Source organism: Amia ocellicauda, chromosome 5 (assembly GCF_036373705.1).
Source record: "Amia ocellicauda isolate fAmiCal2 chromosome 5, fAmiCal2.hap1, whole genome shotgun sequence".
NCBI lineage: Eukaryota > Metazoa > Chordata > Actinopteri > Amiiformes > Amiidae > Amia > Amia ocellicauda.
Window position 1 is genome coordinate 3,252,212 of NC_089854.1, and position 17,651 is coordinate 3,269,862.

At 40.3% G+C, this 17,651-nt stretch overlaps 1 protein-coding gene across 8 annotated transcripts in view; it reads right to left on the bottom strand.

Annotated features, from left to right (window-relative positions):
• Positions 1-9,471: 9,471 nt before the first annotated feature.
• foxp4 (forkhead box P4) overlaps positions 9,472-17,651 on the bottom strand; it is a 130,008-nt gene continuing 121,828 nt past the window's right edge. For all 8 annotated transcript variants that reach the window (XM_066703267.1, XM_066703265.1, XM_066703264.1 and 5 more), the window contains one exon: positions 9,472-17,610. In XM_066703267.1, the coding sequence (XP_066559364.1) occupies positions 17,463-17,610 (148 nt within the window). In that variant the 3' untranslated portion in view covers positions 9,472-17,462. The remainder of the gene's footprint in view (positions 17,611-17,651) is intronic.

A 17,651-nucleotide genomic window follows, 5' to 3' on the forward strand; every position in this document is an offset into this window, starting at 1 on the left:
CATGCCCACCTAAAGGAGGTCCGCAGTTTTTTTTCCAAACGCGCGAAATAAGATTGGTCACATGACAATCACGTCGATTAATTTTCTCTTAATAGAAATTGACAATGTTTGAATACCTAACCACACTTCAGATGTCCTCGTAGCCTTTCTTCATTAAAACATGTGATTGGTATGATGCCCATTACTTAAATAAAAGTAGTTGGATGGAACAAAGTTCAACACGAAAGGTCAAAAGTCCGCAAAGCCGCTCAGCAGGCATTGGACCGGACCATTCAGTGAATCCATCGGCGTGAGTTTAAACGATGCAGTAAATGCTTACTGTACAAGTGTGCAATATGTTTTAAGAAAGAAGCTAAGGTATAAATATGAAAACAAAACTCTGAAACATTACTTAATTAAATGTTTATTTTGTAAAAGAGCGCAACCCCCCCCCACCAGCTTGCATGTGGTCCACTCCGCGTTACTCTGCGTGTTATTTTGTTTCTCTGTCCGGCATTTAGAGCAAAGTGTTGTGCGATATAAACGACAACGTAAACACAGCTCTGGGATCAATTATTATTATTATTATTATTATTATTATTATTATTATTATTATTATTATTATTATTATTATTATTATTATTATTATTATTATTATTATTATTATTATTATTATTCCCTACAGGCTGAGAAGACCCCAAAAAAGATGAATGTAAAAGCTGTGCAAGAGGAACAACCCATCTCCTGGATCGTTTATCCAGTGTAAGTTTTAATTACTATGCATTATAGTCCCTTTAGTTGTATTAATTAAGGTACTCAGACACACTATTTTACTGGAAGGTAAACACCTAAAATAGGCCTACCTGTAGCCTACATAATCCTACATAATATATAATGTATATTGTAAAATATACATAAAAACACTTACTGGTTAAGATAACCTATTTTAAACCACATGGGGATGTTTTGTTTTGTTTACATGGATTACCTGTATAAAAAAGGAGGATTCTCAATCAAATCTATACACGAGTAGCTAATGTAACATCATGGGCCAAATATGCAAATTGGCAGATTCGAAACCTAGAACCTTCCTTCCTCCGGTCACGGGTTCCGCGCCCTTCGGGACAGACCTGCTGATGTGACCCCGATTTGCATCTGAGTCTTCAAGGCTGTGAGCTGGTAAGCAAGGTGGGAGATCAGTGCTACACACACTGTATGACTTCTGTGTGGGTGTTGAGACTAACATGGAAATAAGCAAAACTGTGTTGGGCAGTAATACGTGTTTGAGTTGACTGTCTCTCACACACAAACAAGGACTGACAGGACAGCCACAGAAGACGCACGACAACGGCTCATTCGCTCAGACCATGCAGGCGGGTTTACAGTATTGTTTTGTGGCACGTGCATGCTCCGCACCGAACACCGGGAATGACAGGAGGCCCTGCAATGTCTAGTTCTAGTTACGGCGGCACATGAACACCAGTGAATGGTGCTCAGGGACAGCTTTTGTAGTGAGTGCTGTCAGACCTCACTGGGACTCGACCTGCCATCCCAGCACAGGCCCCAGTGAGCGAAAAAAAAAAACACACTATGTAAAAGAGACCGCCCCCCGGGAACAGGAAGTTTGAACTCTCTACCAACGTTGGGAGAGTGAAGTCAACGAGTTCACAATGATCTCAGTTACACTCTCTCCCGTCCCAGTACAGTGCAGTCAGGTACTCTCACTAATCTCTTGAGCTCAGCTAATGACCCTGGATTAAGAGTTTTATCGTGTGCAAGCTAAACCTTCCCCCCTGGTTTAAACTTAGCATCGTATAGCACCCAGTGCTTACGAGCCGGCATCGCTATCGATCGCAGACGAGAAACAGCTCGCGCTCGCGGTATCGTCTGAACGAGCCAGGCACGTGATCCGGCACCTGCTGGAATCGTGGAACTAATGAGAATCGTCTGCACGGTAGACGCACAATGGGTTTGTGGGTCAGAGAAGTTGACAGGGCTACGTAAATCAAGTCTAAAGGTGTGTTTTTTTTTTTACATCACAGACTGAAATGAAGGCACAGAAATAATATTTTGGCAATTCAGACCGTTTACAATTTTACTAGTGTGATTTCATAAACACACTGATACTAATTGCCCTTCAAGAAAATACTTTAAGTCTAGAAAAGGCAACTCTCTCCCTCTCTCTCTCTCACTCTCTCTATGTATATGCCCACTATATTAACAATATAAAGGGACACGGCTTCTGACATCTATAATCGATTGTCTTAAAAGTGATACTCAATGCCCAGGTTGTTTTTGTTAAGGTCACTTCACCAGTGGTATGAAATATGACAACTTGGACAACAGTGCACATTTGGGATAACACACTTTGTCACAAATCTGTATAAGGACTTCAAGGGGAAAAGTAATGCAAACATTTATTGGGCGGGTACAGGGTATTCTACCAATTGTATTTAAAACTCAGTTATTTCAATGTTTGGTAAAACACACATGCACACACACACACTCACAAACTCTCTCACAGACACACACCATGTACTAATATCTAATACATATATCAGTACATAAGAGCTTTTGTTCATTTTTCATATTTATCATCCTCTGCTTCTGTCCACAACTGATAATTTATACATCTTAGGTTATTAGTTACAGAAACGTTAGTCTGGATTAATTGAAATTACTGTTGAGTGACTTCCATCTCTACGACGTTATAAATCAGGAGGTGTCGTATCCATCAGAATTACTGGGGCGCTTTTCTCCCCTCCACTTCTCCCTGGTGATGCTTTTCGAATCTTATTCAGTCTATATTCCCTGTAATTCTCCTGTAATTTATGTGCAGGTTGTTTTCCAGGCTAAATGATTAACCATGTGAAAAAAAGTAGCTCCTGAAAAAAACTTCTGGAAGTTGAGTGAAGGGAAACAATATCAAAATGAGTTAGAGCCCGTGGTGCAGCACTAATTTACTTCCAAGATGCACTTGGCGCGAGAAGAGGCAGTTCAGAAGTGATTTTTTATAAAACAGATAATCAGCCGGTCAAATAGAACATGCAAGCGGAAATAACAGGGAATAACTCACATTAAAATATCAGGCAAACCAAAAAAGAAAGAGAGAAGTGAACTAAGAGGAGAATGCAGATGGTTTTAAATACTCTTTGTAACGGGACCAAGAGGTACAGGCGCACTTATAAAAGCAGATATGTTTTATGAGGCGAGACTATAAAGAGTTTTTTAAGAGGCCGGCTATAAAACACACAACTTTCATCACCACAGCAGTGACACTTGGTATGAATGTCAAGTTCACTGCATCACCCCATTGGAAAGAGATGGACTGAACCTTTGTACTGTATTCAGCAACTCGTCCCAGGAGGATTCGGGACTGCGAGGGCTGGTGCAGGAGAACTAGCCGAGACTTGCACAACCCACAACTTTTTTCCCCCTAACCAGCACACCCAGGCTACATTGGATCTGACCCGACCATGTCCAGCACACACACCAGCCTGCTTTGACGTGTTGAACGCGGGCTCAGTGGTACAGGCCACTGTGGATTATTTCGTATCCTTTTCTACTCCGGTTTGCTAGGAGTAATTGGCAAAGCTCGGCTCCTATACAAATTCTAACGTCTCCTCGTTTTGAAAAAGAAAAACCTCTCTTTCGAGGTGGCAAATCCCCATTGGGGACTCCTGTATGAAGTCTTAGATTGCAGTCTAACCGAAACAAATGAAATAGAATGAAATTCACTCCCATCCAAATTTTGTCTTTTTTTTGCGGTAATCTTGAAATGCAATCCTGCAACACCGGTAATATCTTGTTCTGGACCAGAACCCAGGCTTGCCAAGTGTGCAACAGCCCTACAGATATTAGCAGCGCCGTGCAGATGTCTATTGGGAGTCTTTGTATTATTATAAACTTTTGACGTTGATTGTTTTCAGTGGGTCGGTTGACTTGGCACGGCCGGGGATAGAGAACTGAGCGAAATGTGCTTCTAATCATCCACAATGATGCTTTTGTTCTCCAACGCAAGCTGTTTCACCAGTCAGTACGAGAGGGCCGGGGCGGGAGTCTCTCTCAGTGCGTTCCTTAATGGAGTTGATATCGAGCAGAGCCGTAGATTGTGATGCCTTGAATAAAAGATGTGTGTGCTTGCGAGGGAGAGTGTTTGTGTGAGAGTTAGTGTGTGAGTGCATGCATGCGTGTGTGTGTGCATGAGTAAGTGAGTATGTGTACGTTTGAGTGTGTGTGTTTCTCTCGTGGTTTTTGTTTTGTAGCAGGCGAATCTGCAGCGCTTTTGACGTTGGACTGTTATTTTTATCCTCAAATTACAAGAGCACATTAAGATAATTGGATAGATTTTCTTCAACTGGTTTTTAACTAAAAGCAAGGAAAAATCAAATTGCAACAAGAGTAAACAACTGCCATTCCATTGTTACACCCTGAGTGTTAACTAAAACATTGCTTTTCCTATATACTGTTTTAATATATACACAAGAGCGAGGATTGTTTTTTCAGTTTTTCAATTTGCATCATATCTGATGATGTTAAAATTCAGTTCAGTTAATTATAACAAAGCCCAAAATATAGTCAATGCTATCTATGTGATATATAATTATTGCAGAAACAAATAATAAAAAAACTACCTCCCCACTCCCCAAAAAAGGAATTAAATAAATAAGCCTTGACATACTTTAATGGGGTTAAAATATCATCCCTTCGTCTTCCAGTTGTAAGAACTATCCTTTGTAGAGTATAAGAAACTATTGTTTACCTCGGAGCAGAGGTGCAGATTTTTTGTGGTATTATTGTGGAGGCTTGACTGGTTTGTTTACCCCTCCTGGTGGACAGAACATGTAAAACAGCATCAGGGGTTGCCTGCCGTACTCTGCCACTGCCCACACGCGTGACACAAGGCCGGCACGTACTTCACATGCACTGCCTTTCCCACAACAACGATTGAGGCTTAGAAAACAAAAACAGCAAGCAAAAAATATATTATTTTTGTTTTGTTGTTTTAATAGGTTGAGTCAACAAGTTGGATTGTAATTGTAAAGCAATTGTAAAGTAGACTAACTGGACATAACACAAACCTGCTTGTGAAATTAGATAAATCCCCCTGGAGAAACAGCATCATCTGATTGGATAACTTGAGATTTATTTGACCAGTCAAAAAGGACTATAATTGAAAGGTATCTTGAAGTATATAGATGTAAGAGCAGAGCTATTTTCTCATTTTTTTAAATTATTATTATTATTATTATTATTATTATTATTATTGGTGATAGTAGTATTAAATGTTATCAATGTTGTTAAACTAATGAAAAAGCCATATTACTCAAATACGGCAAATCTAAAGCTACACTGTATCACCATTTAAGGCAGTATAACACTGAGCAGAATGTCTTACTTCATCTAATTAAAAAGGCATATTGGAATATCTGATTTTCACTGTTTGACGTTCATTACATTAAGAACAGTTAAGCTGTCAGATGAACTGTCTGCCGCTTACTTTTATTGCTTTTTTTTTTTGCCATAGTTTCAATTTTCAAACTTTTTTTTCTAAATGAAGCGTTGATTCTATTTTCTTTTAAAGTGCATTTAATTAGCATTTATTACATTCTTGAAGGTCAAGGATCATTGCCAAAAACGTTTTAATTCTTTAAAGCTCCGAGCAGATCAAAGGAATTTCTTAAATAGAAATTCTAAATTATTTTAATAGAATATGTATCGCATTGCGAAGTACTCGGCAGACTGTTCCTACACCCAGAAAACCCCCTCAGTCCTAAAATGATTAGTTTCCACTTTAATTAAGGATTTTCTAACTTTTGAAACCGTGTCTGTATAACTAATCTATTGTTGTTTTAGTCACGTCATGGTCGAAGAAAGAACTTAATGTTTGTAAAATATGGTTTTAAAAAATCCCTCAGATGAGATTGAAAGAGTCAGGACACAATATTGGCACGATCTTCCTGGTTACAGCCGTTACAGTGTTTTTATTTCCCATTTCCAGTTCAGTTGGGAAATAAAATATAGTATCATGAACAATCCCAATACACATTCACTTCCTGCTCTAGGTACATATAGTCACAGGAGACGCTTCAGTACAGAGGCCCAGAGTTCATTATCTCGAGGCACTAATAGGTAAACCTGGCGTATAGATACATATGGAAACTGCTGTATATATAATTCACTCATTATGCACTGAATTGGAATTCCAATTATAATAATTTAAATGGCTCACATATCGGAGCTTAACCATTCACTTTTAATGCTCTGGGCAGGGGACATACCAGAGGCGACAGATTTGATTGTATTCCCTGAGAAGAGACTGACCACAGCTTGCGTTTATAACATCAGATTCACAATGACTCGTAGGAAAGATCAGATCACGAGTGCTTTGGTGTCGTTCTTAGATTAGCAGTTGTTCTAGGCCGGCTATACGTTGTATCTCTTGTGGTGTTTCACTCTCTGCATAATTCTTGATTGTTTTCGTTTTTTTTTTTTATATAACAACTTTTTTACATTTCCTTGTTGGGTTTGAATAGCCTTGGACAAAGGCTAATAATAATATTGATAATAATGCACATACACTGTATGCAGAATGTGCTTTGGACGCCCTAGTTAAAATCCCCACACAAGCATTTGATGTGCCAGACCAAAACCAGGCATTAGTAATGTGCTGGAAGCAGCAGCTGCAAAACAATTAAAGGAGTAAACTCCACATGTTAAAGGACAAGTGGATGACAGAACCAAGACAGTCTCGCAGAGAGTTAATCAGAGCCAAGTCTGGGCCAAAACACACTGAAGTCCCAGTGAGGGGAACCTCGCCGTACCAGACGATCACATCTGTTGGGCTCCTGTCCTGGGCCAGACCTCACCCCATGGCCTTCCTGACAGGAACACATTGCAAATGTTTTCCTTTTCTGCGTTTGACTGGCAGGCCAGCCGTGGCCCTGGGTGGCGGCTAATATTAAACACTTTCTACCAGATGTTTTCTTTGACTTCTCTTTCTCTGGACTGTGCCGTGGCCCCCGCGTTGAGACCTCACTTTGCTACCTCTCTCGTTCCCAAGCAGAGCTGCCAAGATGACAATCACCAGTTGTTTGGATCGGGAACTCGAACGGCCTCTCACATCCAATCCAACGGCAACACTGAACATGACGCAGAGAATTGTCATTCATGATTTCTCAGATGCCGTCTACCCTAATTGATACCAGATTCTCCAGCACAATAGACCCTTTTTTCTTTGTGTGTGTGCGTCCGTGTGATGGTGTGTGTGTGTGCGAATGTGTTAGACGCAGGTCTCGACAGTGGTAGGAGGATTTGAAATTTAAACATGCTATTAACGTGTTCGCTTTTCAGCATGTCGACAATAGCAGTCTGCTGTCAGTATGCGTGTATTCCACACTGTTTGAACAGCAGACAAAACATTGAAGCACCAGGCTCATATCTTGAAAGCGGCCTGTTTGTTTTGATCCGTTCCAATGCTCAATTAAATAAAAATACATACTTTCAGATTGCAGGGTGTTAATAGTGATTTGAAGTGCAAGGAATGTGATCCTTAACGAACCTATTTAAACTTTACTCCATGACTACACGTACGTGCAGTGAAAAAGCTTGAGTGCTTTATGAGAAAACTCATTCAGTGCAGAGTGATGGAGAATTGAATGTCTCGATAGGAGTAAACGCACGCTATGCCTCTGAAACGCCAAGCGGCGGTGAGCTGCAATTTCCCAGGCAGCTACAGCACAGTGTGTCAAGACCCAATTAAAATAATGAGCGTTTTAATCTGATTGAAGAGTTCCCGTAAAACACGGCCTTAAAAAACGTTACGAGACAGTGTAAAATATTAACAGAAATATTTTATTGCCAGTTACCGTGAGATTACTTGGTTTTCTTACATTAAAGTGTTTTTTTTGTTGTTGTTGTAAATCGCAGTCATTAATGATGTGTTAATGGCCATTGAAAACCGAGCAACAATGGCTACATGGCTCCATTGTTGACAGCCTCCTCCAGCAGTCATGAAGAGCGCACTGTGCTATGGCTCCACCTGGCCAGCCAGCAGAGCACACTTGGCAGAAAGGTCGTGCTGTGTTGTACCTTCCTTCTGCTAATTTTAACAAGGGTGCTAACCTGTGACCAACTGCCGGTCTGCATTAAAATGAAAAGGTTGATCCATTGCATCAGCTAAACCCAGAGATTCATGCTGTAGCTGCTTTTGTTTGCCTCTTCCTCCAACAAATGGAAGCCCGGCTGACAGGTACTCCTATCGGTAATTTGGAAACGTCGGGTCAGTTGAAGTTCGACTGTAACCTGGGCCTGTGTGAGGGATTAACAATATTCACTCATTTTGGTCTGTAGAAAGAGATGATTTTAGTTGAGGTGACTAGGAAGGTATGGTGCGACACGATGTTGGACTTCACCATCGCCACATACCCCTCCCAGGATGCCCCCCGATTGCCATATACCACAGATGGTGTAGCTATGTACAGATAACTACAGCATGATACAACAGCCTCTACTGCATCTATGGTCTGAGGCCAAGTGTAGGAGCGTCCATCGCCTCAACATCTGTATAGGGAGGCAGAATCTCTCCAGTGAGATCACTGTCCTGGAAAATCCACATCCAGCAGGTTTAATAGATATCATCAGTTCATAAAGACTTTAAAACATCTAATTCCTAACAAATTGTGCAGGGGCTGCATTTTGGTCAATTCCCTTAGAGATTGTGTTGCATTGCACCTACTTCTTTGATCCATAACTAACACACGTTTCTCAATAGTCTTTTGAAATCTGGGTTTTACAAATGGATTGGTCTAGCATTCCTAAAGTCCTAGCAGTCGCGCGCTTGAGAACACATCCTCCACACAGATACACGCCAGAATCGCAAAAGCTTCGGCACCAAGAGAACCGTGTAACATATGAGCTTAAAAACATGGCAGGATGTGAGGAATGAAAGCAATGACTTAAACCTGTTCTGCAGTGCGCTATCCAACCCACGTGTCCCCTGGCATCCAGCTACATCAAGTCCTCTTTAAAGATTCCCATCCCAGCGTGCAGGACGGGTGTGACCTGTCTTTATTGCGGCCATCGTCTCGCAAGCTAGGAAGGTGTTCCAAAGGCTGTGAACGTGAGGAGAAATAGAAATAAAATTGGAGTCTATGACGAGCTTAATAAATCGGAACAGACATTAGGAGAAACCAGCACTGCAGTGTTCGTTCAACCGATCGAACGGCTTATGTACTGTATTGGGCCATTAGTGGATGAATGCAGTGCTATCAAGCTAATCTTCAGTTACAGGGTTATATAAGACAATGATGGGAGTGAGGAATATAGCCAACATCCCATTACAATGTCTAAGCTCTTGCATTTACAGCACAGTGTAACTCAAACAGCACTCCACACAGCAAACCTTGATACTACTTTTATTTGTGTATAATATCCAATTCTTGACCCCCCACTCCCCCAAACAGATTCACAGAAAAAGCATGAGCCACCGGAGACAGTGTAATAAGTATTTTATTGCATTTTATAATGCCATTGTCAATAATTAGTACAGATTACATGCAACTAGAACTACTGTACAGTTTTTTTTATTGTCTGCATGAACAGACACAAGGAGATTCAGGTTACAAATACACAGATATATGTGTGTGTTTCTTTTATACAGCATGAAGAAAAAAATGGCAGTGACCTGCATACAAAAAAAAAAAAGAAGGGTACCCAGGAGACTATCAATGTGGCGGGTGGTTACAGTTTTCTGCCACCTCGAAGCACCCACTTTTTCCTCCCCTGGGTGGCATGTAAAAAGAAAGGAACCCAAATAAAAAGAGAAAAACAGTTATAGAGAGTCACTGCAGAAAATGTTCACACATTCGTAAGATACAATGCGAGAAGGAAGTGGTAGTTCCGATCGGTTGGTCTAAAAGCTGACACCATTGGGCAGAGCCACCACGTGCGGTCTTCTGCCCGAGCGAAAGTCACGAGAAGGCCGTTGTACACAGCAGAATGGATTTCCAAACATGTTACAGGGTCTCACCAGCGAGCGGAAAGTGTTTGTGTTAATGTCGTCTAAGGACACAGTCAAGAACAAACAAACAAAAAAAAGGAATCTCTTTAGATTTAGTAACACTAAGAAGGGCACCTTGTAAATCAGTCCTTGAAATGAAATCCACTTCATAAATGTACAAACCCCTCTTCCAACTCTACTAGACATCATTAAACACTTTTAAACCAATAACAATATTAGAAAATAAAAAAACAATGATAATAAATGTATCAGGAAAGCGCATTTCTTTCACACTCATTTACTTCGGTTAAAGCCAACTAATCTGTTTTGTTGATGGTGATGTACCGCGGGGTACGAGATGGTGAGACGTGGCGCCCAGGAGAAGATGCCTACAAAACAGCTAGATACAACCCCTTTGGCAGCTGATTTGTGAAAGCCTTGATGCTTCGTTTGGTATGGTGCTGTCGAAAGTGAACAGTTATTTACTGCAAATAAACAAAAATAAGTGAGAGAATGAATGCCTTTGTCATTTTCCATCTGCCTCCACGATGGAGTTGAGTACGTTTGACCATTTCCCGTCACCCTTCCAGTCTTTGGAAAGTCCAAGTCATGGCTTGTAGAACAAAAGGCAGAAAACGTGTCCAACTGCAGAAAGCTTTTTGATACCCCATAACTCTGCTTTTGGTAACTTGACATGGCAACTTATTTTACGAACACAGCACGGAGAGAGGAGGGGAAAGACCTGTTAAAAGTCCCTGGCCTTGGCCCGTATCTTTCGTCCATCCACTGCTGTGGGCGAGTTCGGTCACACACCATCCTGACCAGCCTCGCATCGTCCAATTTCAATATTGCTCCACTGGTTTACAGAGACGGGGGACGGGGTGTTTCTTTCAACGCGTCGCCAGAGGTAGATGGAAGTAAGACACGGTTGAGGGGAAACTGGGAGCTCCATCTTCAGCACTGAGGCCAAAGCTTGGTTACTGTCTGTCAGACGAATTGTTAAATGACGTATGAATGGGTCTCAGGCTCAGACACTTGGCTACAGCCGAAACTACCACTGGCTAGTGAGATATGGTCTGGAAGATAATGGTAGATACAGGAATGACGCGGGTTAAAGGGAGTTTGAACACATATTGGCACCTAAAAGGACCAACAAAATACCTTACAATCGCTCGCTCTTAAAAGCAAGAGAGGGCTACACATTTTCTTCACTTTTTTTTTTTTTTTTTTTAGTTTACTTTTTGAGGTTTTGGTCCTGTCTTTGAGAAAAGTCCTTCTGAGGTATCAATACACAATGATTTTTTTTCTTTTATTTGTTTGTTTACTTTTTTTTGTTTTCGATTTTTTTCCTTAAAAATGCATAAATGCAGTACGGAGACAAAAAGTATCAAAATAGACCTAGCTAAGATAAATATACAAACAGGTGTGTTACCTAAACCACTTATCTAACTTATTATTATTTTTTTTTTAAAGATAATACACATAAAAAAAAAAAAATCGTCCCAGACGTTTCATGAAAAACAAACCGAAAACAAACCAAAAAACAAATCTATTTAACCATTATATCTGCTGCACTTATTATGATAAATACATACACTTTAGCATAAGCAATACAGTATAGGAAAAACTGAGCTCAAAGCTTTACAATAGCTAAACTGGTGCAGTAAATTAAAACAGGAAAACATGAAAAAAAAATGGAGGAAAGAAAAAAAAAAAAAAAACTGCTCTTGAGAGCCAAGCCAAGCCTTAATATACAATAACACATCGAGAAGAAGTTTGTAAAGTAACTTATTTAAGTGTAATGAATTCTAATTCCATCAAAGGATGTCAGTTCATCTACGTCTTATAAAACGAGTTTGTTTACAGGTGTACCTTAAAGCACAATTGAAGTTCATTTTGTAAATGCAGCAGTTCCATTTTCTAGATTTATTTTCACTCTTTAAGATGCGGTTTTGTCCCCGTCCCCCCCCGTGTCATGAGCACGGTAGCATAACAAGTTCCGTTGTGGTCTTTGGATATCTTATTTGTGTCGTAAATATACAATGCCAAGTTGTACAGGAGAGAAAAACAAAGAGGGACACCCCCACACACACAATGAAAGATGCGGACAGCCTGTGCCTTATTCAGAGATCCCACCCCCACTGTACATCTGCACGGACAAACGGGAGAACAAGATCTTTCAGTGATCTCAGAAGAATATCCTTCACTATAGTCCTGTAGCCCATTTAAGTCTCTCCGACTGAATTCACCGCCACTAAAAAACAAAGCCAAGTTGAAGCCGAGAGGAATCACTCGAGCATTACTATTTAATCACCCCGTATCCATCCTCCTCTGCAGAGGCAGGGCAAAGCTGGCCGCTACAGCTGTGAAGCAGGAAACGCAACCTTTGATTCATCAGCTGACTGTTGTCCTAATCCAGCAATGGGTTTCGTTTGTGGGATTGTTTACCAGTGGGCCATAACTTTAGTTTGTATTATTATCATTACAGCTAGTTGAAAAGAAAACACCTCCATCTTAAAACCCGACCAGTTGGGAACAATTTGTGCAGCCAAACAGTCTCCCAGACAATGGTGTGATTGCCTCTATTGAGCCCACTTGATAATTGGCCATTCAGATGCGTTCTGATTGGCTTAAAGCGAGCCAGTCTTCATTATGCTGCGGTAATTAGAGGACGCAATTAAGCTGCAACATAAAGGACGTGTTTATAGAGGATATGCTAATAGATCACTTAAAGAAGGTGAATATGTATTCTGTGTAGACCTTTTAAATATGTTGACCGCTTCTGTTTTGCTCTTCGCAGAACAGTCTTTTTATTCAGTTTTTTTTTGGAGAGGTAGTCATTTTTCATGTAGTACAGTATTGTTCTGTTCAAGCCTGTTATTCTCGTTTGGAGTCCAGATGCAACGGGAGGCTTAGGGTTTGCATCAGAAAATTATACCTTTTTAGTCTCTCTAAGTTGCAACAGGAAATTGTGTTTTGGTTTGTGTTTTTTTTTTTGAGTGTTTTTTGTATGTGAAGTAGTAGTAGTGGTAGTAATTGTAATAAAAAAAGATGTCACATGGGATACTCATGGGTTACTCGTGGGTTACACATGGCATACTCAAGGGATACTCAAACCTTGTTGTATTTTGCTCTGAAACAAACATGGGCAAGGAGGTAGTGTTTTTATTTCTGGTTTCATTTTTGGATTATTTCGTTTTACGGTGAAAACGCAGTCATGTGAACGATTTTATAAATTGGTATAGGTTGGTCACAATAGTCTGTTGCAAACTTCTGCTTTAAAATAACAGGAGAGGGAAAATAAATCGATGAAAGTGTGATAACTTATTGATGTGGGATCTAAAGGGCAGAGGGAGCGAGTTCTGTCTCTATCAAGCGCGGGATGGTTCAAATTGCTTTTGATTCTTGGAAATAGATTTCTATACCATCCAATTATGATTCCCTGGCCTTTCTGTATTTATACTGTATATATACACACACATTTGATATGAGTGTAAAATGCCAGTGATCTCCCCCCCCACCCCCATGACTGGTGTTCCAACACAAACGAAAAACATTGGTTTTAAGCTAAACAGTATAAACAACCAGTTGAGCAGCGTTTGCAACTTTTCTTTTTATCCACTTTCTTTCTAAATGTGGATTATCTCAGACAGTGTCTGTTTTGGCCTTTACAAAAAGTACGACCGGCTCTTTATTGGAATTTATTTACAATTTGTGACTTGCACACACAAAATAAAACGTATTTACTCTGCAGTTATACAATAAAGATTTTTGTTTTTGTGATCTTACATGATCTTATAATGTAATACCACTACACTGCCTATTGGTAATCGGTCAAATGTATGTTTGTGTATCGATCACTGCTTATACTCTAAACTATAGATTTGAATTTGAGAGAGTTTAGAAGCAATGAAACAATACAAATAAATTGAATAAAGAGCTGTCTCTTATGATTATTCTGAGACAAATTAAATAGAAAAACACACAAAAACACAAGTTCTGTGTTATTTTCAATATTCCCATATTGGTCCCAAACCTGACTTGGACCAAAAAAAAAAGTTGCAAAAGAACAGAAGGAACTTCACTACTATTAGATTGTCTCAAAAGATATCAATTGTGGGAAGCTTGGTTTGAATAATCCAATCCAATACAGCTGAAGAATTACAGCATCACTATCCATCCAAAGAGCCTGAGGCAATCCTTGTCACTCGGCTCCGAAGAGAACATGAGGAAAACATGACAACAGTTTTGCTACATTATAAATCTGCTGCCCCTTCATTGACCACCTCAGGGAGGGAGAGACAGACGACCCAAAACATACAGTCCCAAGAAGTCCCATCCGAGTATCAAAAGCAAGAATGACTCCCTTGCTCTTCTTAGTGTTAATGTAGACCACAGAGAGAGAAAACAACATGTCTGGTAAACTGCTTACTGATCCCATTTTTAAATTTCAGTTTCATTAATAAAAGAAAAAAAGACAGCAGCAAAAAACATAAATGAAAAAAAAAATACACGCCATATAGGCTAACCGCTTCAAGAGAGGGTGGTAAATTAAAATGAATTTGGTAGATGTGGAGCTGTAGTACAGGGCTGGGTGTCGGATTACGTGAATGCACGGGCGCGACGCCACGAACCGTGCACGTCTGTTTGTGTCTTCCTTGTTTGTCTGTAGGTTTATTCGCTCATTTGGTATCTCTGTTTTAAAGGTATCCACTGGAGAGAGGCATTGAAACATCACAATGGATACCGAGAGGCTACTCTCCCATGCGTAGGTACATGTACTGTTGCTTTCAAGTGCCTTAAAAGGGTACAAAAGATTTTAAAATCTTCCAACGTGAGGCTTTACTAGGGTTGTGTTTAAAACACTGTTCGCCTGAGCGTGAAAATGGTACAGTTTACTTTTTTAAACTTTATTTAAGTGCTTTTTTTATTCAAAAAGAACTGTAAGAGGTTTGTTAATACTGTCGTTTCTTTTTTAGCCTTTTACCATACCTATTATGTATCCTTCTGTCCAGACAACTGATCTTTTCAAAGCTTTTAAGAAACCAAATCATTATTAGTAATTTTTTTTTTGTCCTTTGCTTTTAACTTTGGTTTGGAATGTTCTGTACTGTAAGTCATGAAATTTAACGAAGAAGAAGAAGAAGAAGTATTAGTAATCATCATCATCATCATCATAAAAACATTACAGAATGGTATTCTTTTGGCCAGTACTTTTGGAGGAAAAGGTTAATATAAAACAAAAGGTAAAACTGAAGGGTTTTTGGTTTACTACACGTCTCTTTGGTAACCTGTAACGCAAATAAAACGGGTAACAAAAAATACAATAGAAAGTCATTAAATTTTGGTATGGCACTGCAGAAAAAGGTTTGCTTTTGTGCTCACGGACAAAAGTTTAAAATCTCAACACGCTGTTCCAAAAAATCCAATTCACATAGTGAACTGCAAAATAGCTTTATAAATTTATATACGAATATAACTTTAAACTTATACTGAGCAAAGAGTCACCAAGTTGGTTACCCACATTAAGAGTCACCTACGAATCACACTTGATACGGTTCAAGGTAGGATCTTAGTGGAATGAGGTATTGTGTGACAGTATATATATTTCTTAAAGCAATGCTTTGTATCGCAGCTGATGGTAGTAATAATAGAAATAATAGAAACAAATAATAGAGGAAAAGGAAATGAAAAACAGACATGGATAACTGTCTGAACTAGGGATGTTTTGCTTAATGTCTGTGCAGAAATTCTCTTCACTGGACCGACGAGACTAGACACAGAATCAGATTTCATACTACAAGACTACTTTTACTGCAACTATAAACCTCGCGGAGTGTAACGAATCCATCCTTCGGTGTACAGATTGCGTTTGGGGTTGAGATTTCCAGTCTATAGACATTAAGTGCTATTCTTGAGAAACTACTTTAAATCCATCCACGTCACAAGCTGGAAGGAAACGAAAATTCGTATGGACTGGATGTTTCTGAAACCAACTAAAGTGTGTTTTGTATGTGAGCGCATGTGTGTGTGCGTGGGTTTAAGGGGCGGGGGACACACAGAAAAAAAAAAAAGCAGTTTTCTTAAAAAATACCCAAAATAAAAATAAAAAAAATCATTGTTTACTGGAGACACCTAGTGTAGCAACTGTAAAATGCCATCCTGGAAAAAAAAAAAGTGATCCTTGGAAAGAAACAAAAGACAAAATGAAAAAGAAGAACCCTAACACATAACATTTTAAGAGTCACCCACAGTATAGTGCTCAAATGTCACAATTGGCAGTTCCCTCCGTTCCGGTTGTCAGATGGCATTCGTTCGTGCAGCCTAGAGAAACCGTACAGCTGTCGAGACGAAGAAGAACGCTGATGGTCCTTTCCTCGATTTCTTTGACCGATGCCTTCCGTCTTCACTGAAGAGCGCCGTGACTCTCGTCTTCCGGGCTGAAACGGAAATCCCGGCCCGGCGCGGCCGCGACAGAGGGGCTGTGCATTAGCAAGCGAGCGTTTTTTCTAATTACAACATGTCCCTAAACAGGAATGAAACATTCAGATTTCCCTTCTCCAAGTTCTCCACCATGAAAAAAGGACCAAAACCAAACCGATACGTGACAGACTTGCTCCTTACAGTTTTGTTTGTTTGCGTTTTTAAATCGGGCTGAATGAAGATCTCATGGGCAGTTCTGCTTGTTCAAACTGTACGTGGACTCGAGCAGGGTGGCACCTCCGCCCAGTCATCTTCAGACCCAGCTCTCCCTCGAAACACCCCCAGATCAAAATGAAAAACACTGGGAATATAACACTTCATAGGGTAACTTCGTTCCCAAAATTGATCAGTATTTTTTCTCTCTTCCAACCGATTTCTGAGGTAATGTGTCGAGCGTTTGCCATCGCTTCTCCCCACAAAAGAAAGCGGGGAAAAAAAAAAAAAAAGTTCAATGGAAAGAAAGGTACCTCCAGGAGATAATCATAGAAAAATAGATATATGTGTATGTGTTTGTGGTTGTGAATACATACGGCCACACACACACAGACATATATTTTACTTTGTGTGGTAAAATCTCTGACCACTAACGCCGTAACACTGAGAACCAGACCGTTCGCACCGTACGTCTACGTTGGTCCGGGGGTGGAAGAGGGATCCCGCCTTCGTCTCTGACAAGGGAGCTTCAGGTCTGTGTTGAACTAAGGTCACCAAATCAGCATAATTTGGGAGCAGTAAAAAAGAAAACTAACATCAAGAAATACAAAAAAACAAACCAAAAAAAAGAAAACCTAATTTAGTTTTTCCGGAGAGTCTGAGAGCCTTGCCTGGTGAGTCAACATTGCCCCGGTCGGTACTGTGGCTGAAGTTTGTGAGCAGAAGTGAGGCCTGACCCTGTTAGTATTTTTCCTTTTTTTTCTTTTCTCCTCTTTTTCTTTTTTTTTTTTTTTTTCTTTTACTTTACATCGTGAGAAAGAGGTGTGGCATTTGTCGTCCCCATCCTCTACTCCAACTCCTCGGCGGGGATGTCCTCCTCCAGGTCCCGCTCGTCTCCGGGCAGCGCCAGGTTCTGTGGCACCGACGCCATGAGCGATACGGGCCGGCTGTCCTCCTCCATCTCGGCCGGCTCCTCTTTGACGTGGACCTGGTGCCTGAGAGAACCGAGAGAGAGAGAGAAAACATTGAGCATCTT